Source organism: Hydra viridissima, unplaced genomic scaffold (assembly GCF_058129835.1).
Source record: "Hydra viridissima isolate aposymbiotic clone 2 unplaced genomic scaffold, HvirCarnegie_v1 scaffold_13, whole genome shotgun sequence".
NCBI classification, from domain to species: domain Eukaryota; kingdom Metazoa; phylum Cnidaria; class Hydrozoa; order Anthoathecata; family Hydridae; genus Hydra; species Hydra viridissima.
In genome coordinates, this window is record NW_028324312.1 from 3,911,618 (window position 1) to 3,936,302 (window position 24,685).

Here is a 24,685-nt window from a genome sequence, read left to right on the forward strand (position 1 = left end):
CTCTAATACAATCAAGATGATACTTTCCATTACTATGCTTCCTAACTAATCTTTAAACACATCTAAAGCCAAAAGGAGACTAATCTGACCAAACAACTTGTCTCCATTAGGCAATAGTTCAGTCTTAATGTGCACTGCACGATTGAAGCCTACATGCAATGTTGACCTTTGATAGAAGAGGCTCCCTGACAGCCCAATGAGAATCTAAATTTTTGCATTCATGTAAATAACAACTTATAATTTTTTTCAGAGATGATGGTAATATCAGTTTCTACTTTTATTCTATCTACAGAAATGTGGCAATTTAAAAAATACATTTATCTTTTCTTTTTTTTTTTTTTTTCTGTAGCTTTCCTCTTTCTTCCTAATCCAGATCAACAGGCTATTTCTCCTCCATCTTTAGACTTCTTCAGAAAATCAGTAATGGTATTTTTTCCACATGAGTCATCCCAAATGATGACATCTCAATAACTCTTCTTTTATTGATCCCATTTAGGATCATTTTTATCTATATATTATACATTAATATATCTAATCTAAAAAGTAACAAATTAGCATTTTAAATCATACATTATATACATAGATACATACATAGATACATACATAGATACATACATACATAGATACATACATACATACATACATACATACATACATACATACATACATACATACATACATACATACATACATACATACATACATACATACATACATACATACATACATACATACATACATACATACATACATACATGCATGCATACATACATGCATACATCCATGCATACATACATACATACATACATACATACATACATACATACATACATACATACATACATACATACATACATACATACATACATACATACATACATACATACATACATACATACATACATACATACATACATACATACATACATACATACATACATACATACATACATATTAGTTAGCTAAAGTTAAGAAAACTTTTTATTGCGAAGCTTTTTGGAATTTTCTAATAAGAGTAGTTTGTTTTTAAGTGTAAGAGTAATCATGTATTTGATTCTCGAAAAAGTTCTCTGACACCTCTTATGTTGTCTGGGTGACCGGCAGCTTCATTTCGTTTATTCTTTTGTATAGACCCTCTTAGAGACTACAACCTCGCTTGCAAATAAATAGCATTTCCTTGTAAGCGAGGTTTTAATAAAAACGAAGCAGATATCGCATCAGCTTTTATATATATACACGTTTTTGTTTTTTTATAAGAAACCAAGCAAATGGGCTATATATATTATATATATAATATATATAACCCATATATATATATAATATATATAACCCATATATATATATAATATATATAACCCATATATATATATAATATATATAACCCATATATATATATATATATATATATATATATATATATATATATATATATATATATATATATATATATATATATATATATATATATATATATAAAATATATATTTATATATAAAGGGTGGTTAAATTTTAAGGGCCGATGTTAAATTTGAATAAAACACAAATTATTAAGGAATTTATTGTAACATCTTTTTATTATGATAATATGGTATGATTCAATTATGTATGGAATAAAATATTGACCAAATAAGCGCCGCGACCTCGGCGGCACACCTCCATCCGATGGTGCAAATTTTCGATGACGCTGAGGCATAATTGAGGTTCTATGCCGTTAATGTGCCGAATTATCTCATCCTTTAGCTCTTGAATTGTTGCTGGCTTATCAACGTACACCTTTTCTTTTAAATACCCCCAAAGAAAGAATTCCAACGGTGTCAAATCACATGATCTTGGGGGCCAATTGACATGTGAGATAACACGGCCATTGAATTTTTCGCGCAAAAGAGCCTTTGTTTCGTTAGCTGTGTGGCAAGTGGCACCGTCCTGTTGAAACCACATATCCTCCACATCCATATGGTCCAATTCGGGCCATAAAAAGTTCGTTATCATTTCACGATAGCGAACACCATTCACAGTAACTGCCAGACCGGCATCATTTTGGAAAAAATATGGTCCGATGATGCCGCCAGCCCATAAACCACACCAAACAGTCACTTTTTGTGGGTGCATTGGTTTTTCGACAATCACTCTCGGATTAACATTCGCCCAAATGCGGCAATTCTGCTTGTTGACGAAGCCACTAAGGTGAAAATGGGCCTCATCACTGAAGATGATTTTCGTCGGAAATTGATCATCAATGGTTGCCTTTTCTTGCCACCATTCTGACCATTGATGACGTTTGAGATGGTCAGTGGGCTTTAGTTCTTGGGTCAACTGCACATTGTAAGCGTGTAAATGCAAGTCTTTATGCATAATGTTCATCATCGACGAGCGTGAGAGGTGCAATTGTTGGCTACGACGACGAGCTGATGTGGACGGCTCTTCAGCCACACTGTCGAGAACAGTAGCGATATTTTCAGCAGTACGAGCTGTACGAGCATGCGCTGGTCTTTTCACATCTCCTACATACCCGGTTTGCTCAAATTTATGCACGATTTTTCCGATTGTACGCACATTTGGACGATTAAATTGACCGAAAAACTCACGAAGTGCACGATATGCATTTTGATTTGAACGCCCATTTTCATAATAGGCCTGAATAACTTTAACGCGTTGCTCGATTGTGTAACTTTCCATGGTTCAAATTGAGTCAGTCTGAAATTGAGAAATGACACATTAAATACAGAAAAATAATTTACGTTTAGGGTTGGTTCACATTCAACATCGGCCCTTAAAATTTAACCACCCTTAATTTAACCACCCTATATATATTATATATATTTATATTTATATATGTATATATACATAGGCGCCGAGTTCACGGGGGCAACAGGGGCAATGGCCCCCCAGAAATTTATACTAATAATATATAATCATGGATTATTACGGGGGCGAATAGATACTCTCGCCCTCATGATAATCTGTGATAATATATCATTAGTATAAATTTCCAGGGGGGCCACTGCCCCTGTTGCCCCCGTGAACTCGGCGCTTATGTATATATATATATATATATATATATATATGTAGGGGAAAGGTGCCTTTGATGGCATAGCGTCTATGATGGCATACTGGTCATATTTCCAAAAATATTAGTTTTGGTGCATAAGTGATTAGACCAAGATGTGTATATTAGTAATTCATTACTTCTAATAAAAATTCGTCCCTCTGTCATAAATAATGCTTTTGTAATCAACAAACATAAATTTTCGCATGTGGTGTTGTAGTTTTAATGCCCTCATATATTTAGGATTACGATTTTATTATACATCATGCAGAAGTAAAACTTTCATGCATTTCATCTGCAGGCTTTGTACATTTATTAGAATACTTATTTTAATGCTATGTGTAGAATAAGGTAGACACAGCTTATTTTAATAAATATGGTGACTCTTTCCTATGATGGCATACCGAGGAGTTACCATCATGGAAAGTCTGCAAAATGAATTGAAAAAAATGCCTGAAATAAATTTTTATGCTCATAAAAAAGGTGATCAGGCTAAGAACAAAGATGAAATACAAGAGTTTGAGAAACCAACACATTTGGAAATGAGATCTCCCCTATCAGAAGCTTCCATATTCAGGGGATCTTCTGTTTCAACAAAAGGATAAGATCTAGTATATAAAAGTTGTATCCGGTGCCTTTAGCAACCCCTAAAATCGAATTGAAAAGGGCATGAAAACGTGGAAAAACTGAACCTCTGAATACCACACCGGATATTCAAGAATTAAAAGATAAGGCAAAAGAAAAAAATAACAAAGAAAAGGAAAAATTAGTTAGAAAAACAAAAAGAAAGACGGTTATTGAGGAAAAATACTGCAATAAGAAGATTAAAGGAAGTAATAATAAAATGAATTTCGAATCTGATACAGCATTTTTGTATTGTTATGAACTTTATTCACTGTCTTGCTCTAAAGAACCATGGATTTGTTGTCAAAAATGCAGATCTTGGTGTCATTGTTTATGTGCAGGCATATAGAGAAGTAGAAAAAAAATTATATGTGAACAATGCTTTATAGACCAAATATTTATTATTAATTTTGTTTTTTTGATAAGTTGTGTTTCCATTAATAAAAAACCAAAAAAAATTCTTGTTTGTCTATTTTTTTTAAAGTGTGCCATCATAGGAGCAGTTAGTTGCCTATAATGGCATACTTGTACTTTTTTTTTTTAATGGTATAAACTTATAAAAAAGCAAAGTAATAAAAATTCTGAGGTTCATTATTATTCTGTATGCTAGAGCAGTGGCGTATCTAGGGTAGGGCAGGCAGGGCACGTGCCATGGGCGCCAGCCTGAAAGGGGCGCAAAAGAGGCTTGGTTGCGATACAATAAGCGAGAATTATATAAAATAAATTAAGAAATAATATATCATATAAAATAAGTATATTATATAAAATAAAGTTTGTGTCATCATTTATTAAAAAATTGTAATTAAGCACTTTATGTGGGGGAAGAGGGGCGCGAGATCGGTGTTTGCTCCAGGCGCTATTTACCCTAGGTACACCACTGTGCTAGAGGGAATACACCCATGTCAAAAATTTTTTTTTAAGTTTTCAGGTAATGACTTAGAGAAACGTTAAAGTTAAGTATGCCATCATAGGCACCTTTCCCCTATGTATGTATGTATGTATGTATGTATGTATGTATGTATGTATGTATGTATGTATGTATGTATGTATGTATGTATGTATGTATGTATGTATGTATGTATGTATGTATGTATGTATGTATGTATGTATGTATGTATGTATATATGTATGTATGTATATATGTATGTATGTATGTATGTATGTATGTATGTATGTATGTATGTATGTATGTATGTATGTATGTATGTATGTATGTATGTATGTATGTATGTATGTATGTATGTATGTATGTATGTATGTATGTATGTATGTATGTATGTATGTATGTATGTATGTATGTATGTATGTATGTATGTATGTATGTATGTATAAAAGTTATGAAATTCCATGAAAATCTAAATTTTGCTAGTAAAATTTAAATTTTTTTACACCTATTTAGAACTTGTTAGAATTTTTATTTTGCGCTTTTGTAAATTGTTTCGTCATGCCCAATTTTATGTGTAGAGAAAGCAGTAAAACTTTTTTTTGAGAAAATAAATTCTTTCTCAATACTTTTTTTCATTAACTAATTCAGTTCTAGGAGTCCAGTCTTCTTTCTTTTGATGTTGTCAACTACTTCTACAATCCTGTTCGGAGAGAAAGCTGGAATATTTTGTGTAACCACTTTGTTGACTAAGCAGCATAATCGTTTAGCTGTGGTGCTTGTTTTAACAAGAGAATGCGCCACCAGGAGCAAGCATATCTCTTTTAGATTTTAGGGTTCAGCTACATCTTTTGGTAGGCTTAACTCTCTCGTTAAACCTTTTAGTTTTGACTGTGAAAATAGCTTAGGCTTAGCACTTGTTTCAAAATTAGTATCAGGTACATCTTCAATGTCACTGTTTAATTCTTCAATTTGTGTTGATTAATAAGTTATAATATGATAGCGTAGCAACACCTGGTTTGCAATACACCGCGTGAGTTTTAGACTGAAGTCCATCTTTTTTTTCGGAATTATGTTCAGTAGTCTTACAAAAACAAAAATATTGGGGATGATCCTGGGTTCTCTCCATAACAATTGTGATTTTAAATCAAAGGTATTGTTCTGCTTTTTGGACCATTTTTGTAATTCTCAAAAGAAAACTTTATGTAGGACCTACTGCTTATCTTATTTATCGATCGTAAATTCGATATACATCCTATAAACATTCTTCATGAAATCAAATACTTTTTTTTAGTTTTGCCACTATTTGCTTGTTACTAATACAACAATTGTCCGGTGAATTTAATTTTTATGTTTGTTTTTTTGCGCAGTGATATCTTTTAAGTAAAAGTTCGGAACTACACGTACTAAGAATAAAAATAATAATAATAATATTGGTATTTATGCAAAAGTCTGCTTCTAAATTCATCAACGGAATTTCTAATTGTGTACAACACGATGTGTAAATTTAGAACGTTAGTTATAAAATCATGAATAGACATTCATGCGGAAGACATAATAACAGAACATCGTAACCATTTTGGACAGTATCACTTCTCTGCCATAACTAAAATTAAATAACAATTTTTTTCCTTTTTTTTTAAATGAAAATTCTATTTTTTTTGTGTCATTCCACTTTTCGATAGATTCTATCGCAACAAATAAAAACTCGTCTCCACTGGTTATTTGTTCTTAATTGAACTTTCTGTTTCTTGTTGTGTCGAATCCAAAACTTCTGTCTGAATCTTTTGACAAGAACTTTGCTTTTCCTTTTGTTTAATTCAAAGTTGTTTTTATCATTGAAAATTACCCGCTTCTACTTTCCAAAGACCAAGTATTTCACTCCTTTAAATGCCACCTGTCGCTTTAAAGAGTATTTTTGACGCTACTTGCCATTTTCTTATCGGTGATCCAGGAGCCATCCTTCATACCTACTATCTGCCATCTTATTGTTTCGCCTGTTTCTTTTTGATCCACTTCTATGTGTCATAACTTCTATGTGTCATAACTTCTATGTGTCATCACTTCTGTGTCATCACTTCTATGTGTCATCACTTCTGTGTCATAACTTCTATGTGTCATAACTTCTAAGTGTCATCACTTCTGTGTCATCACTTCTATGTGTCATCACTTCTGTGTCATAACTTCTATGTGTCATAACTTCTATGTGTCATAACTTCTATGGGTCATAACTTCTATGTGTCATCACTTCTGTGTCATCACTTCTATGTGTCATCACTTCTGTGTCATAACTTCTATGTGTCATAACTTCTATGTGTCATAACTTCTATGTGTCATAACTTCTATGGGTCATAACTTCTATGTGTCATCACTTCTGTGTTATAACTTCTATGTGTCATCACTTCTGTGTCATAACTTCTATGTGTCATAACTTCTATGTGTCATAACGTCTATATGTCATAACTTTAAAAACTTTTAAAAATCTGAACAATAAAAAAACTAAATTTGAGTAAATTGGTGATCATCAATTTTAACAAATATTTTATAGAAAATCACCCCATTATTTTTGGAACCAAAGTATTTTGTCAGTGAGTAGGGGAGCACTAAGGATACACATTAATAACCAAGGGAGCACTTTGATATGCTGAAGATTTCCAGGCAGATCCACAAGTCTTGGTCTGGAGAAAACTCGCGGTCAATCAATATGGGAGCTTGGGGAAACTGTTTATCGTCACAGAAAAAGAACATTCTCTACCGTCCATAATTTTATTTGAATGATAAAGAGATTTCATGAAAATGCTTAAATTTTTTTAATTTTTAGTTTTCGTAATATTAGTAAGTCATATCGATATAAATGTGAGTAGATAATTTAAGTAAAAAAATGCTGTAAAAAACTGTAAACTTAATAATATATGCTTTCATGTTATCTCAAATGGGTGTTTACGGTTTCTTCACCTAAATATACGCTTTAAATAAACCATGATAACTTCTGTGGTTTTCAAGACTAATTTTTATGTTAAGTTTAAAGAAGCTAAGAGTTATAAGCATTTAACTATCCCTTCGTATTACATTTCAAAAGGTTAAGTTATGGTATAGTTTTGCCAGAGTGAAGTGCTATAATAGTTATAACTTTGTTATTTTTATTAAAGTTGACATTTTAAAATAAAAATAGTAAGAAAACGTCAAATATCTGTAGAAACACGACTTTTTTAAAAAACACGACATTATTTAAAATTTATTGTAAATATTCCCGAACGTGTTTCTTCTGTTAATTATTCTGATAATATATTATAATATTCAAAAATATATATGCAACGGGATAAATGGCATAAAAATTCAAAGTTCCTACTTCAATGGTATGGAATTCTATAAAAAAGAATGAAGAAACTGGAAGTGCAGTCAATGGGAAATGGTCAGGACGTCAGCGAATTCCCTCTAATTCTGAAGACAAAAGATTTTCTACCATCAGTAAATATCTATCAACCCCCGAAAATTGCAACTAGTGTGAATGGTTACCGAGAAAATCCAATATCTGTGACAGCATTGAAGAGGCAATTGATGCAAGCAGGGCCCCCCCAAGTAAGAAAATGAAACTGTAATGGGCAAAACAGCATGAAAAATTGAATGTTGATTACTGGAACCGTGTTCTTTGGATCAACGAGTAAAGTTCTAAATTTCTGGTTGTTCGAAGAAAAGATGGTGAACGGATAATGAAGCAGTGTGTAGTGCTAACTGTAAAATATGGTGGAGCTAATATTAGGATATAGGATTGTTTTGGTGGTAAAAGTACTATTGTTAAAAATAAAAGTACTATTGCTGAAAATAGTGAAAAATATAATTCCCAAGAGTGAAAAAGATGTGGGAAAAATTTAAAAGTAAGTGCCGTAAAATAGACTTTCAAAAATTAGAAAATTTGTTATGCAGAATGCCACAAATATGTAGAGCGGTTATTGCCGCTAAATGTGGCTACATAAATGTAAACAAGTTATTAATAAATTGATTTATTTTTTATGTAGGCGGTCGTTTACTTAAAGCGAAACTGCGCTATTTTTATGCGCATGCTTCGGAAATAGAAATCGAAAGCGATGTAAACATTAAAAAAATTTATGATTTATCAAAAACTGCCCTCCTAACATTTTCTCAAATAACTTTACAACTAGAAATCTTCTGAAAAAATTTTGAATTCGCATTATAAGCAAGGTGAACATATGTCTTAAAAAAACCTTGAAATTTAATTGGGCGGGAGTATAAACAACTGAAAAAGCAGCTTGTTGATAACGCTAAAACTAAGAATTTTAAAGGCAGAATAAAGTAAAATCTGATTGTAAACTTTTCAGATATTTTTTCTTAATACTGAAGTTTAATCTACATACACCATAACAAAGCAAGTTTTACCGAGCATTCAACTTTTTTTACTTTACATTGATAGATTACAAGTGATAACAATACTGCACTACTTTTAGGTGGTTCTAAAAGATTTGCTAGTGCTAAAACATAAGCTGCGTTGTTTACAATTTATATTCTCTAAATATGTCTGATATTAATTTAAAAGAAAAAGTTTTTGTCAAACTAAAAATATTGCCATGATGATTTGATGGCAAGTAAGAAAATTGATTCCTTGCTTAAAATGTTGACACATTTGATGTATGTTCTGCATGTATCAATGTATTAAAGAATATCACAGAATAAATTAAATCATAGAAATCAAACCAAACAAAAGCAGCTTGCATAATATATGTTAAATTATCCAGTTTGACCAAGCTAACTCTGCATTTTTGGTTAACAGTTATAGTCAAAGTATCAGACGGGAACCCCAAAACTAAAATTAAGTCTTTCTGAATGTTGTTAATGTTGTTTTATTGTCCAAGAGTTTTTTGCCAAAATCAGGATATTGCTGCCTGTGATTTTCAACGCCCTGCAGCAACCATTCTTTTTGTTTTGGATCACTGGTTATGATGGTGGCAAATTCTGAAATCAGTTTAACTCCTCTTTCTGCGGTATCATTTACAACTTTTACTGTACGAACAAATTTTTCAGCTTCTTTGTATCCTGGTTGCTCTGTCCACTGTTCAATTGGTTTAGCAAGCCAATCTGTATTGATGCCAAGAATGCTGAACAATGAGTGAGATTCAGGTCCCAGAAGATTTGACAAACCTGTTTGACGAGTGATTTGACGAAAAACTGGCTTAACAAGACGAAAATGTTCGGGTACTGGAATTTCCAAGAGTTTGGCTGCCATATCTTTTTTCACAGTGGAACTAACATGTTTGCTGAAGAAAGCAAATGGAACTACCTCTTCCGTCAAATACCATCGGTGATTGGTTATTTTAGAAAGAATGACATCAGCAACTTCCTTGTCTATTTCTTGTAGTCCATCATGTCATGGATGAATTGCAGGTCATTCATAGGTGCATCAGCACGAATGCTAGCTTTTGTCCAAGCTGGTGTGTGGAAAAGAGAAAGATATCTGTTTATTCTAAAAAGTTTGGTCGTTATCCTCTGATCATAAGGCGATTGTTTAGAAAACATGAACATTTTGTTCGCATAAATGTTACATGCCATCCACCGAGCTTGGTGGATAGCTACTGGTTTAAGAAAGTGTACACCCCGCGGTGGAGTTTGCCCAAAGATGATCAGTGTGTTCTCAGCACATTCACGATAGTCATCTCTTGGAAATGTTGTAGCATCTTCCTTAGCAAGTAGATGTGTCAAATGCTGTATGGTCTGTTCTTTGAGGTTTTGCAACCAGGTGCCTTCAACAGCTAAAGTCTCGATTGGCAACTGTTTATCCAATGCTGGCCAAGCAGTTTTAAATTCAGCAAAGAATTTATTTTCTGGACCAAAAATGTTTCCAAATAATTTCTTCCAAACTGCTCCGACAAAGATTTCAAAAATGTGATGTCGACAGGCAAGATAGAGAAGTTTTTGACCTAAGTTTTCTTCTATCAATTTAGCAGCACCGTTGTGGATGCCACTACTACTGGCAGTGGTATCAAATACCAATGGCACAACATTGTCGCTTAGATCCAAAGCTTCTAGGAGATCCAAAGTTGCATTTGCTTGAGTCTCTCCTTTTGAATCAACGAGAACTGGAACACCAAGCAATTTTCCCTCACTGTATTCTGGAGCACCCGACACATGCACAGCTAACTGTTTTTCCGTCCCAGTAAAGGGCACCAAACTGGGTTGGGTTGAACCTCACATTATCTATAACATTCTCAGCAATCCTCTGTCGATTTAACATTCTACTTCGACTAGATGTCGATCTGGAGATATCAAAATCGTCCAAGTTTCCACCAGCAGCTTAGACAATTTCAGCCTGTCTGCTGCAGAAGTGATTTCCTCGCATTGCATAATTCTTTTGGGGAGGTGAAGAGTAACAAATTCTGATCGTCTATTCATTGGAGGTTCATAATTCAAGTCCCACCCTAAACCGATATCTACTTCAGCAACAGCAATATTTTCATTAACATTCTGTTCTTCGTCATTAACTTCCATGTCCTCATCATCCTGATCGTCCTGTCTACCTTCTTTTTCTACTCTTTCTTTTTCTTCATCTCTAAGTATGATTTTCCAATTATATCTGACTTCTTTCATTTTTGCTTTAATCTCAAAGATTTTGTCATGCCCGTCCATGGTCGCCTTTCTGTCTTTTTTTTTTTATCTAAATAGAATGCAACATCACCATCTTTCTTTTGGGCAGTCAGTAGCTTGGATTTCATGATTTCCTGTATGGCATCAGGTGATCCAATATCAAAAAGACTATCCAACTTGGCCAAGAAGTTAACACGTTTTCCGCCAGCATCACTTTCGCGATTCTTGTTCTTCAACAAGCGGTTCCACTCATTCCAGAGGGGGTTCCACTCATTCCAGAGGGGGTTCCACTCATTCCAGAGGGGGTTCCACTCATTCCAGAGGGGGTTCCACTCATTCCAGAGGGGGTTCCACTCATTCCAGAGACACATAAGATCTAACACCAAACTTTGTCTTGTCTTTGTCTTGATGCGTGCCATGTTCCAGAAAGTTACAACAGCGTCAATTACTATATAGCCAATTTCTTGATTTGTTACATGATTTCGGACATTTTCTTCATCGCGTCGTAAAAAAAGAAAAAATTTCAAAACCTGTCTGCAATCGGGTAGTTTGGAACCAGTTATTGATGGTGATGGGTGTCCAATTAACCAAAACTTAGTAGAGGCACGAGTAACAGGCTTTGTTGTTGATGATGATGACGACGGTGAAGGCTGGTCGGTTGTGTTTGACAAACAACTGGAACTGGTTGGCAAAGACTTGAGTTCAGTTTCTAGAACTTTACTACTTCTTGTCAACATTTCAGTTTTGATTTATTTAACTAAAACAGGAAACAGCAAAATAATTATAACAGTCAATAATACATATTAAATTGAGTCAATATCATAATATTAATTTGCTTGTTTATGAAATTTGTAATCAATGCAAAAATGTGCTACTATTTTAACCCGTTCGTGCCATCTCTATAAATCGTAAAATGTAACAAAAAACTCAGGCACTAATGGGTTAAACAGGAAATTGGGGCTTATCTTTAGGGGCTTTGAAGGGGCTCTAGAATAGTCATTAAAATTTAGTAAAACTTTTTTTTACACTGTACACAAACACTAGAATGGGAAAAAATTTAATTTGGGTGGTTTTGAAATTTTTTTGCATAGTGGACACCCCTACAGCATCATATATTTCTCAGAGAGTAATTGCTGAAACTTGGTCTGGAAATGGAATTGTTGTTGAAAACGCTCCTTTCAACTTTCATAAAAAAGAGAGTGGGAAGTTCAAAATAAATCTAAGACCTTGGGGTTGCATAAAAGATCTACCAACAAATATTCTTAGATATTTTGATCAACTTTATCAAGCAAAAAATAAAATTTTTAGAAAAAATATTAGGTTAGCAATTGCAGCAAATATCAATTTGCAAATGACACATCCCTTAACTTTAGAATTTTTTTTAAATTGCTATTATAGGCTAAATCATAAATAAATTATTTGTCAATTTTTAAATATCAATAACAAATTATTTAGCGATTTCCAAAGATAAAAAAGTCACATATAATTTTTTTATCTTTGAAAATTGCCAAATAATTTATATTTTTGTTTTTATATTGTTGTAATGGTGTTGTGCATCATAAGTTCATTCTTGAATATTCAAGTTAAAATTGGAGGAGATTATGGTTGAAGAAGTTTTAAGATGAGCTACTAAATTGTAAATACTTTAAATCTAAATAGTAAAATAAATGTTGAAAAAATATTGAAAACTATTTTTTTTCAATATTTTTGAGGTAAATGACAACATAGTTAATATCATAGTAGCTATGACACAATTTCGAGAACAAATAGAAGACCCGCAAAGAACAAATAGAAGACCTGCAAAGAAAGAATTTTATGTAAGAAAAAGGAAGTTTATGTAAGAAAAAAAAGTAATAGATTTGCATGTGTAGTGGCCTAACTGATTTCAAAAAATACATGTATGAGGTTTTTATATATCTAGGGATAATAACATTACGGCATTTATATTTTTGATTAAGAATTTTTTTGTGCATTTTTTGGTATTTCAGAGTGAGTTATTACAAAAGAGTTTTTATTGTCGGTTGTCGGTTGTGCAACAGCAAACGAAATGAAACTTAGTATAGAAAAGAGAACAGAAATAGAATATCACACATGTGATACTCTTCAAAATGATTATCAAAGATTTATGGAAAATGGGGGTCTTAAGAAAGATACAAAAAAAATAATAACAGCATCTATTCTGAAATATATCACGAACTTAAGTCAAAGCAAACAGTCAGATCTTCAAAACTATTAAATCAATTTTCTTTTGTCAACTTGATTTTCTAAAAAAAAAAGAAAAGAGGACATTTTTTTAAAAGTGTGCCATTGATGATGTAATAATGTTGGGCTCTGTTTTTTTAAAGAATTATTACTCTGCTTTATGGTGATCGATAAAAACTAAAACTATTAATATATTAATTTTTGATATTGTTTTGTTAAAAACAGTTAAAAAAAAAAAAAAATGTAACAAAAAAGCATCCAGCGTAAATAAATAAAAACCCATTAATATGCTCATAAACATGCAGAGTCAGCAAAAATATTCTTGAACAGGGATTTCTTCTTAACTTGTCAGAGTTTGAGTCTAAAATTTTTTTAAAAGGTTGATATGTTGATTAAAGGGTTTGACCAGAATCATCATCATAACGTTAATAGATTCAAAATGGTAGCATTTTCAATAATGGTTATTTCCATACGACTTATGCAATTTTTACCTTTTTTAAATGCACTAAAAAGGAAATATTTCCCATAGTGAAGTTAAAAAAAATTAGCCCGAAGAAAGCATTGTTACTTGTTGGTATGCTTACTTTGGGTGAATTTTTTTGGGGCATCTTTTTCAAATCTTACACATAAAACTTACCTATAAACTTGTAAACATAAATTTTTGAAATCTACAACAGTTTCATTTTTTTCAAATTTATTTTAAAAAATTAGAAAATTTCGATATTTAATCACCCAGTACCAGTTTAAGCTCTTTATTTGTTATAACCAATGTTTCCTTGTGGAAACCACTGCAACTGCTTTACTAATTTCGTTTTAAAACAATTATAATGCTTTTATGGATAAAACTGAAGAAAGTCGAAGGATCATGCACACAACAAAAGTTACAAAACATTGACATTTCATAACATGGAACAAGTTTTATCGGAAAACATGTACATAAAATGCTTCAAATTTCCTTAAAATAATACTAATAATAAAATCATGCCATATATCTCCTAAAGAGACATTTTTCTTTTTTAAAAATGTAATTCTATATAAAATTTGTTTGATGAAAGATTCTCTGGAGCGAACTTTCATAAATTCTCTGCATATTTCATAAATTCTCTGCATGCTATAGCATATTCTTCTCAAAAAAAATACAATGACAGAAATATTAAATCAACTTTGTACATTTTTTTGAACTTTTTTTTTTTTTTTTCTGCTTTTAATGTTTTTTTTCAAAACGTTTTTGGTTTTTATTGTTTATAGTTATTGAGGTTGTTAAGTATACAAAAACAACAATGCCTTGCAAAATAATTTTGATGACTTGTAATTGTTTAACTTATAAAGAAGGGATTATAAAAACACAACAAAATTTATGCTGCTATAATTTTTTTTTTGGAAATAATTATCGATGAGTTAATGCATTTTTATTGTACAACTTGGCCTGAAACTTTTGTGCCTCAAAAGTTACACATGTTGGAAGATCATACTATTCCATTCTTGCAAAAATAGGGTACTGGCTTTGGACAAAATGAAGAATCAGCCCATCTTGAGTTCAATAAATTAGAGTGTATTTATTAGTGTGTTTCTTGCCCAAAAAACAGAAAACTAATCCTAAAAGTAGCGTGTTCAAGTAAGAGAAGCGTAAATTTGTTTCACTTTGTGGGCCAATTAACATGCATAATTTTAGTGTGTATACTTAAAGTAATTTAATAGGGAATGTGACGTCTGGTTTTTCTATAAATACTTGTCTAAACAAGCTCTCTATCGACTGTCTCGTGAATGGATCCCGTTCTCTAAACTTAGATTCAGTGGAAAATGATCATAATCCATATGAAACATGTACTCTTGGTCCATATATCCTTTAAAATATTCATAAATTACAATCCAATTTAGAATATTTTTATTATTCAAGTATATGTAGTTTAAAAATTGTGCATGGCTTTAATTTGTCCCACATGAAACTTAAGACCACTGAACCAAATATTTTTGTGTTAAAAGGTTAATAACATTAGTTTTCTTTTAATCTTATTAAAAAAAGAGAAAGAGATTATGATGGACATAATGAGTATATCGATAAAATCGTAAAAGAAAGAGAAAAACAAAAATTCTATTAGTTAAAAACGCTTTTCGCAAAAATATTTTATACTGTTTAGTAATATATAGTGTCTTTTTTTTTTTTTTTTTTTTTTGCCTTTACTAAACACAAATAAAAGGTAGTTATAATGGTAAATAAAGTAATTTAGAAAAGCGCCTTATTTATCCATTAATACAATAAAATAGAAAGTCTTATACAAATGTTAACAAACGTTTAGATGTTCTTTCTCTTGTTTCACGTTTTTAATTATATAACCAGGCTATCGTAAAGCTAATTTAAATTGAAACAACAAAAAGTTATCTTAATTTGGAGAATAAGCAATTATTTGGCTTTCCAATGTAAAATTACATTAGTTGCTAAGGACCGTAGTTTTCAAAGGCATTGACTTATTTTTCCATAAAATTTGCGCATGCGCACAATAACGTAGCTCCACTAAACTTCCGGGAGCGATTATTTTAATAGCGAGATCGTTTTGCTTCGAGTATTTTCGTGTTTATGCAAATTGTTTATACCATGTTTCACCACACTAACTACTCTATCAACACAATTAGAATTGTCATTTTATTTCGCAAATCCACTGACGAAGTTTAGTCTCTTAATGACACATCTAATTCTCACTCTAGTAAACGTTTTTTTTAATATAAGAAACTTACTAGAAGGCCCGAAATCTTAGGAAATTATTACTAAGTTATTTTCGAAAAAAAAAAAACAACTTATTATATGAACAGTTCGAGGAATGCTTACTAATTTGTGTTCTGTTCAAGAACAGACATGAGGATTATATTGCATTGAATGATAGAAAAAATTCAAGTAAAATTAGTAAACTGATTCTTGTCATGTTTTCAAATTACATTTTTCTTACTTTCCCACTTTTAATAACCTGAAATTTAAATCTTAAGAAACTTAATACTAAGTTGTAAAAAAGTACCCTTAACATTACAAACTTTCTAGTAGTAAACTGTTTGCTAGGTTTCTTACTCAGTAAAGATGTGTTGGAAATAGTAATCTCAGTTATACTGCGGTTCAAGCCTCTTAAAAAAAACCTCCCTAGCCTAACTAAAAACAGTCAAAATAGGAAAAAAACAAAAAACAAAAAAAAAAACAACTATTAAATAGATAGAATGGTGGAATATTTATTCATTATCATCATTCTCTTCTTCTTCATCATTGTTTATTTGGAAGTATCGCAACTCATAGTCAGTGTGGTTTGAAGCCACTACACGAAGCCAATCTCTAAGATTATTCTTCTTTAAATACTTTTTAGTAAGATATTTCAGATATCTAGAAAAAAAGTTACTCATATTTAAGAAAAAACTAAGAGAATTAAAGATAAATAGAAAAGATTAGCAATCAGAGGTGCTTAAATACATCAATGTTATCAGCACAGGTCTGCATAAATCATCAGTTCGCTATTTTATTGAGAAAAAAGAAAAAAGAAAAAAGAAAAAAAAAAAAAAAGAAAAAAAATAAAACAAATGATAAACTTAGGTTTTAATTATTAAATTTCTGATATAAAATCATTGTGCATACAGGTATACACTTATCAATTATTTTAATCATATTCTGTTCCACCGCTCCGTTAAACTGGTCTTAACACAGACCAATCTGCACACCAAAAAGTATGCATCAGTGGATAAGAACAAAAGCTGATTTTTAGTTATCTTAAAGATTCAAAGGAATTTATACCTTTTAGAGAATGGTTTTTCAGAAACCAATGATATTTTGTTTTTTGCTGCTTCCAAAGTTATTTGATCTAAGTTGTTCAGCTTATTGTCTACTTTGATTCTGCTTATCAGGAAATTTTTCTATAAAGAAAACCATGGAGATCCATGGTAAATTCCTTAGGGAAGATAGCCCTAAGGCAACTTCAACATTAAAAAAAGTTTTAGATAACAAATTAAAAAAACTTTCTTTAATTTGCTACCTAGTATTGTTTAGAACTAAGCAATATTAATTAGTAAATTAATGAAAATAGCAGACAAGTATATAAAAGTAAATCTTAAAATACTAAAACAATTAATTTCTTACTAAATCATCGACTTTCATGATTCCATCTTCAACTGGATGTGTGCAGTCTATGTTGAAAGTCAAAGTTGACTTCTTTTTTGAAGCTTTCTTTGATTTCTATAAAACAAAACAAAAAAAAACATTAATAACATGAAAAAAGGTTAGTAGAGTTACTTATGAGTTAAAATTTGTGATCAGAATATCTGGCTAATTCAATCAGCAATTGTTCTCACCATGTTCGATAAGTTGGGGAAAAAAGGTTATTCATCATTTCACAAAGTTAGATTATATATATATATATATATATATATATATATATATATATATTAAAAGTAAGTTGCCTCAGTTGCTTTACACATCATAATATATCAGAGAGCTGGGATTAGCAAAGTCTAGATATTCTAGACATCATTGGCAAACATTACCAATACTTTAGTTTTGGTATAAATTAATGAGCAAGTACAGGAAGAATTTTAAAAATCTAAAATTAACTTCATGCTTGATAGATTAAAGAAGACTATCACAACGATGGTAGAATAGAAACTTCTCTTTAGAGAAAGAAAAAGGATCAGATCATCTGGCTAATTGATCAGCTCTTTTCCTCATCATTGTCGTTAAGATGGGGAAAAAAGAATGATCATCATATCCCTTTATTACTTCTTTTTTTTTAAAAAAAAAAAAAATTTAAGTAATCATTTAAAGTAAAAGAAACGAATCGTTAAATAGCTTACAGCGGGAGCCATTCGGTTGAGAACCTTGCTAGTGCACCGTCCAGATTTTAAAGAGCGATGTAACGTGTTGAGAGTGTATTTGTATCTATAAGCGTGGTGAAGCGTTTTTAGACTAAAAGGGTATTCGTATAAAAAATATAAGTATATATAAAAATATATGTGTTAAAGTTACTTTATAAAAGTATAATATTTTTTTAAAAAATTAATTTTTAAATTTTTTTAAAATTTTTTTATTACAACTATTAATTTTAGGTAGTTTTAAAAATATTTTTTACTAAAATATTTACCCCCTTTTTGTATTTTCATTTTTGTTGGACTCTTTTTTAGCCGGAGCTCTCCACCTTTAAGAAATGGCTTTTTGTTGCTTTAAAACGATCCACCAATAAAGCTCGTTATAATGAGTTATATTTGCGAATAAGAAAAAGGGAAAAAAGCGCTTAAATTCATTTTAGGAAAATACTAAAAAATGTATTCTAGCTTCAGTATACGATGATGCAATTTTGTCAAAAGGACAATTTTTTGTAGCGCACACAATTGTACGTTATCTAAATTTTCGATTGTTGCTTTTTTCTTAGGTTGCTAATAGTAATTTTCAAACAATTTTCCCATCTTGTGTTTTGATATAAAATCTTAAAATTCTAAGTTCATTTTACCTATAAAGGCATTGTAGCACACAAGTAATTCCATTTGATTTGATTATTTGATTAAAAGAAGAATTTGAGCTGTAAATAATTTTTATTGTTTTTTTTTTTTTTTAATTTTTATTGTTATTTTTTAAAAGATAAAAAAAATATTTAATTTTGCAGTGGTGTTAATTTTTACAAGATTCATCTGCCAGCCAATATTTTCTTAAATATATAACCAACTTCATATGAATTTAAACAAAGATTTTCTGAAGTTTGATTACACTAAACCTTATTCGAAAGTTTATTTTTTAGTCAAACAAAAAATTTCCTTTAATGCTCAAACAACTTTTACGCTAGAAAATGGAGCTCAAAGGGTGTTTTCAGTTTTTGGTGATGTTTTCGATGATGAACGTAGCTTATTTTAAAAATATTTCAACGTTATCAGATTTATCTCAACAACGGATAAAAGAAAATGTCCAAAATAATGTGAGAATAGAAGGATATTTAAACAATGGTTCAAGCACACCAATTTTAACGCATTTTTTTCATTCGCAATTCTTTGAGATGAATTTTAAAAATGAAACTAATCAACTAAGAGAAGAGAAAGCAAAAAATCAAGTATACAAGAACGTGTTTGTGGAGACAATACAGTTTTTATTCGATATTATTTTTTTTATAATTGGTGTGAGCGGCAATTTCTTGATCATTGCAGCAGTCATGAAAAACCCAAAACTGCGCTCTCTTCAAAACTACTTTTTACTCAACCTTGTTATAACTGATTTAATTACTCTGCTACTTCTTTTACCAATATTTTTAATTAGCCAATACGTTTCATGGCCCTTTGGAAGCTTTATTTGCAGATATATTATACCAGTAGCTGACTGCATTCCCGCTGTTTCAATCTTAACACTGGTTGTCGTCTCTGTTGATCGATATCGAATAATAATCCATTCATTACCAAAAGCTCTTTCTCATAAAGGCGGTATCATTATAATTGCTACTATATGGGTAGCTTCATATTTAATCATTGGATTACCGCTGAGTTTTATGATAGACGTACGCGAAGGCACAATGGTAAAAAAGATATGTTGTCCGTTTTGGTCTAATGAGGTAGCAAAACATACTTATTACGGTGCTCGTATAAGCTTTTTTTATATTTTTCCATCAGCTATTATTTTATTTTGTTACATACGTGTCCGAATTACACTGCATGACAACATGTCGTTCTTACATCGCAGTCTCACTGGTGTAATTCAAGCTAAAAGATTGAAACATCACAGAAAAATAATGAAAATGTTTTTCACAATTTTTATCATGTTCGTGGTTTCTTTTTTACCGTTAAACTTGTTGGCAACACTTGTATTATATTCAAAACATTTTGGAAAATGGAAGTATGTACTTCAAGCAACGCAAGTGGCAAATACTTTTGTATTTGCTAATAGTATTTGTAACCCCATTGTTCTTTACATATTAAGCCACGTTTTCAGAAATCAATTTCGAAGATGGCTACCGTTTTTGAAAATTTTTCAACGGCGGCGCAACGAATTATGGAACGACACACCCCTTTTAGATGAAAATGAACATAAGTACAAATGGATAAAAAGTCAAAGTTCTAAAAATGAAGAAATAAAAAGCAAAACTTTTTTGGATTACACAAAAAAGAAACGAACAAACTCTTGCGCAACACAGTATTCAAATATTATGTAAATTTTAAATATTGATACAACATTCTAATATCATATCAACTTCTATAAAAAAAACTAGCATATTTTTTTACTTTCAAAAAAATAAATTTAAATTTATTTATAAAATGCAAAACTTTTTGTTTACAAACTAGTGACTACCAAATAAGGCTTTCAACGTTCAAAAGAGAATTACAACCTGGAATTAAACTAATTTTTAAATAGCAATAACAAAGGAGTTGTAACGGATTAATAGCAAACAACTTTTTTAACTGAAAGAGTGATTTTTGATTAAATTCGTTAATCTTTCATGTAATGTACATTATTTGATTCCCTAAGAAATGAAAAAGCCACTTGATGGTTTGTTTTACCGATTTAAAATATTTTTGTATCATTTATTATGCATATTTATTGTGCATATTTATTATACATAATTATATCATATTAAACTAAATTTGTGACAGAACACCTACAATCAGCTCTTGGAATTAGTTTGAGATTTACTTTTAAAAGAATTTTTAAATTGTTATCTAAATATTAAAGTAAGTCATTTATTTTAAAAAATATTTAAAATAAACAAAACGAAATCATATTAATCACGAAATGAGCAAAATTTTCTAAATCAATATTTAGAAAAATTAGAAATACCTTACAACCAAATAGCATTTTATGTTTTGATATACAAAGTGTATTTTTCATAAGCATTTCATTATTAGTAATTTTAATGATCTTAAAAATGGATCACTATAGCTTGGTTTCCAATAGTTGTAGGAATGTCGTACAACAGTTGCACAACAACTTTGTTTTATAATGGAATCATTTTCTAGTGTAAGTTGCACAACTTTAACGTCGGTTGTACAACAAATTTTATGTTGTACAACTACAGTTGTGAGTTTTGAAAAAAATCTATTTCTGCAACAGTATTTTGTTTTTTGTGCAAAACGCGCAGCTTATTTTTTTAATGGAAACCACACAATAACTGTCGTACAACAATAAAGTTTACAAAATATCGCCATTGTGAGGAATTATTTTAACCTCCCCTGAGACACTAACGAGTCATTACTTTCTTTATAAACTTGACAATATTTTTCCCATCTGACTGCGAATCATACAATTTACAAACTCCACTCCCCTTTTACACAGTAGTACAACCGCCTTATACATTAACACCTACACACACGCAAATTGCATCTTGAAGACGTTATTCACAACACCATAATTTATAAAGCATGGCGACGGCTCCATTTTGTGTGTTAGAAAAAATCTCTAATGCAGATTTTATGAACGAAGTTCAAAAGTTTCCAGTTTTGTATGACAAGTTTGATAAGGAATTTAAAGACAAATGGAAAAAGAAAAATGCACGGGAAGAAATTGGTTGTCTGTCAAACTTCTCTGCTAATCAAGCGGAAAAAAATTATAAAAGCATTCGAAGTAGTTATGAAAGGTGGCTGAAATCAAAATGAATTATCCCATCAGGTTTTGGAAGAAATTCAGTTCCACCTCAGTTTCTTCAGCTCAATTGGCTAAATACTTTTGTAGAATTTTGTAAAACAACATCGAATATTTGTTCACCTTATGATTCTAGATTAGAAACAACGAATTTGGAGGAAAACGTTGAGGTGGTTTGTGAGCAAGTTGAAAATATTCATCATCCATTGAACAAGGAGCTAAATAATCATTTATCTGAAGATGTGAATGAAAAAAACGATTATGTTAATTCTTGTGTGCAAGTAGAGTCAAGTGAATTGACAATTCATACTAATAACATAACTAAAAGAAAAAGAAAAATATTAGATTCTGATAATTTACTTGACAAAACTTTAGTGAAAACATTAGAAATGATTTACTCCAATATTGAAAATCCGACTGAAGAAGAGCAGGATGAAGATTATTTATGAAACCCTTAATTCCACAGCTAAAGCGATTAAACAACTATTCCAAAGCCGCGGCTAAAGTTCAAATACAAGCACTTCTTCTCAAAATAGAGTTTTCAGATAAAGATGATCAAGTTTCTCTGTTTAACCTATTAATGTGAATAAAAAATGTAAATATTACATTCTAGCTTATCATTTTGTTAAACCAACATTTCTACAGGTATTGGAAACCAAGCTTATGTTTCAAACATGTTGTGTGTGGAAAACAATATTTAATACAAAAAACACAAAGTTCTCTAGGTCTTTAAGAAACACAATACAAATCATGTCAATCCCCAAAGTGTTTGCCGTTAGGGCCAACTTTTCTTTTCATTTTTTATAAAATGAATTTATTAAAACCAAAAGAACTTTTTTTACACACCCAATGTAAAGAACTTTTTTTACACACCCAATGATATATAAAGACAAAAATGTTATATCTTTACTTCGTATGAATTACCAAACCTTTTTATTTTCATTTAAATCTAAATATTTTCCTTAGAGCTCTGGGTAAACTTGATAGCAAAAACAAGGATCCTTGTTTTAGCTATCAAGTTTATCAATATTAGAAGAGACCCGATCTAGCGTTAGTTAATGATCCTTGGATCATTAACTAACGCTACATCCAGTCTCTTCTTCATCGAAAGTCCATAAAGTTACAAAGTATAACAATACTACTATGTCCAAGGAGTTGTGCATCCTAGAAAAATTTGAAAACCCTTTAAATTTGTATAATAAGATTGCGTACAAATGAGATTTGTTTTATTTTTCAACTTTAAGTTTTTTATGCAATACACATTTTTGGTTAAAGTTGGTTTCAATTCCCCCCCCCCCCCCCAAAAAAAAAAAAAAAAAAAAAATTTTTCCCACTAAAATTTTACGGCACCTTTTATCTACATTTAATGATTTTTAAAAATTTTTTGTATTTCAATTATTTGTTTGTTATGTTTACGATGAAAGACTGTTATTTTAATGTAAAATGGTTAAGCAAAGGCAATTTTTAAAATGATTTAAATGTTTTTTTTTAAGTTTTTTTTTTTTTGTTTTAATTATTCAAATCAAATAATTATTAATAAATAATTTATTGTTGGCTCTTTTTTTTTTTTTTTTGAACTTGAAATTTGACAATGTCGGTTATAAATTTTTACCACAATACTAATAGAATAAATATCAAAAGGGGAAGGATGAACTTATTAAATAAAAAATACTTCATGTCGTTTTCTCAAGCATTAGTTTTAATACAGTTAGTTTTTACTTTCCTTAAGCTATATCATAAAAGTTAAGACGCATCAAAAAAACAATTTTAACTGGTTTTAAAAAGTAAAACTCGGTCTAAACCGGCACTTTGTAGAAACAATTAAAAACCGATATTTTGAAAAATCTGCTTTTCATATTGTAACAAATTCTTAGAGTTACTTTATATACAACGCAGTTAAGAAATGAAAAACAAATCATAAAACAACTTCAGGTTCACACTAAAAACTTAATGAAGCAAGCTTACTATTGGCTTAAGTTTTGCCTAATCAAATGATTATTAAATGTTGCTTTCAAAAAAATACTGGAAAAAAATTAAAAAAAGATTGCGGCCTATAAAATGCCAAACATTGATTTCTGTAACAAAATGCCGAGCATTGATTTCTGTAACAAAATGCCGAGCATTGATTTCTGTAATGACTTAGCTAAAAGGTCATTTTAGGGAAATCAGTTATTCTTATAGATTCTGAAAAATACAAACTTAATTGATGGTAAGTTAGTTAAAGTTTAAATTTTAAGGATGAAAAATAATGAAATAGACCCTATTCAAAATTTTTTAAATAACTACGAAGTTAAACCTAAAAAAAAAAAAAATTATAACAACAAGATTAAAAAGATTTTAATATAAATTTCTTTACTCAATAACAAAAATCCGTAAATATTTAGTGTCGTGAGCCAACTGCATTTTATAGGTTATAAATGACATCATTCACGACAAAATTGTTAAATATCATTCCACCAAATTGTTGCAAACTATATTAATTTTGTGAAAAGGAATTTGAAGGTTTCTGCTATAATTCACAATTGCGTAGAAAGCTGAAAAATAGTACAACTTTAAATGATTTGTTTTCATCTAAGACGTGTATTTCTTAAACGAACTATTAGTATCTTTATTCCTTTAACGAACCATTCCAAGAGTACTCTCGTTTTAAAACTTTGCAAAACTAGTCTTTGCTATTTCTTATTTAAATCATTATTTTATGAGTTTAATCTCGTTTACGATACAATACGATACGAGACTATGGTCTTGTACTGTCATGCCT

At 30.5% G+C, this 24,685-nt stretch overlaps 2 protein-coding genes, 2 non-coding genes and 1 pseudogene across 4 annotated transcripts; 2 read left to right on the plus strand and 3 right to left on the minus strand.

Annotated features, from left to right (window-relative positions):
* Positions 1-16,537: 16,537 nt before the first annotated feature.
* LOC145195168 (large ribosomal subunit protein eL22-like) lies at positions 16,538-18,263 on the minus strand. Its single transcript, XM_080072970.2, has 4 exons — positions 18,168-18,263; positions 17,458-17,553; positions 17,116-17,234; positions 16,538-16,710 (listed from the first exon to the last, which is right to left on the minus strand). Exons 1-4 carry the CDS (start codon positions 18,177-18,179, stop codon positions 16,563-16,565), a joined length of 375 nt encoding a protein of 124 aa, XP_079929096.2. The 5' UTR covers positions 18,180-18,263; the 3' UTR covers positions 16,538-16,562.
* On the minus strand, positions 17,622-17,717 carry LOC145195445 (small nucleolar SNORD12/SNORD106). Its single transcript, XR_013848197.2, has one exon. It is a non-coding gene; the product is annotated as a small nucleolar SNORD12/SNORD106 (small nucleolar RNA).
* LOC145195444 (small nucleolar SNORD12/SNORD106) lies at positions 17,996-18,090 on the minus strand. The gene has a single exon (XR_013848196.2). It is a non-coding gene; the product is annotated as a small nucleolar SNORD12/SNORD106 (small nucleolar RNA).
* A 748-nt stretch (positions 18,264-19,011) lies between the features above and the next one.
* Positions 19,012-20,593, plus strand: LOC145194674 (somatostatin receptor type 5-like). The gene has a single exon (XM_080072346.2). It carries the CDS (start codon positions 19,154-19,156, stop codon positions 20,498-20,500), a length of 1,347 nt encoding a protein of 448 aa, XP_079928472.2. The 5' UTR covers positions 19,012-19,153; the 3' UTR covers positions 20,501-20,593.
* A 1,046-nt stretch (positions 20,594-21,639) lies between these two features.
* Positions 21,640-22,510, plus strand: LOC149880112 (uncharacterized; annotated as a pseudogene).
* Positions 22,511-24,685: the final 2,175 nt, after the last annotated feature.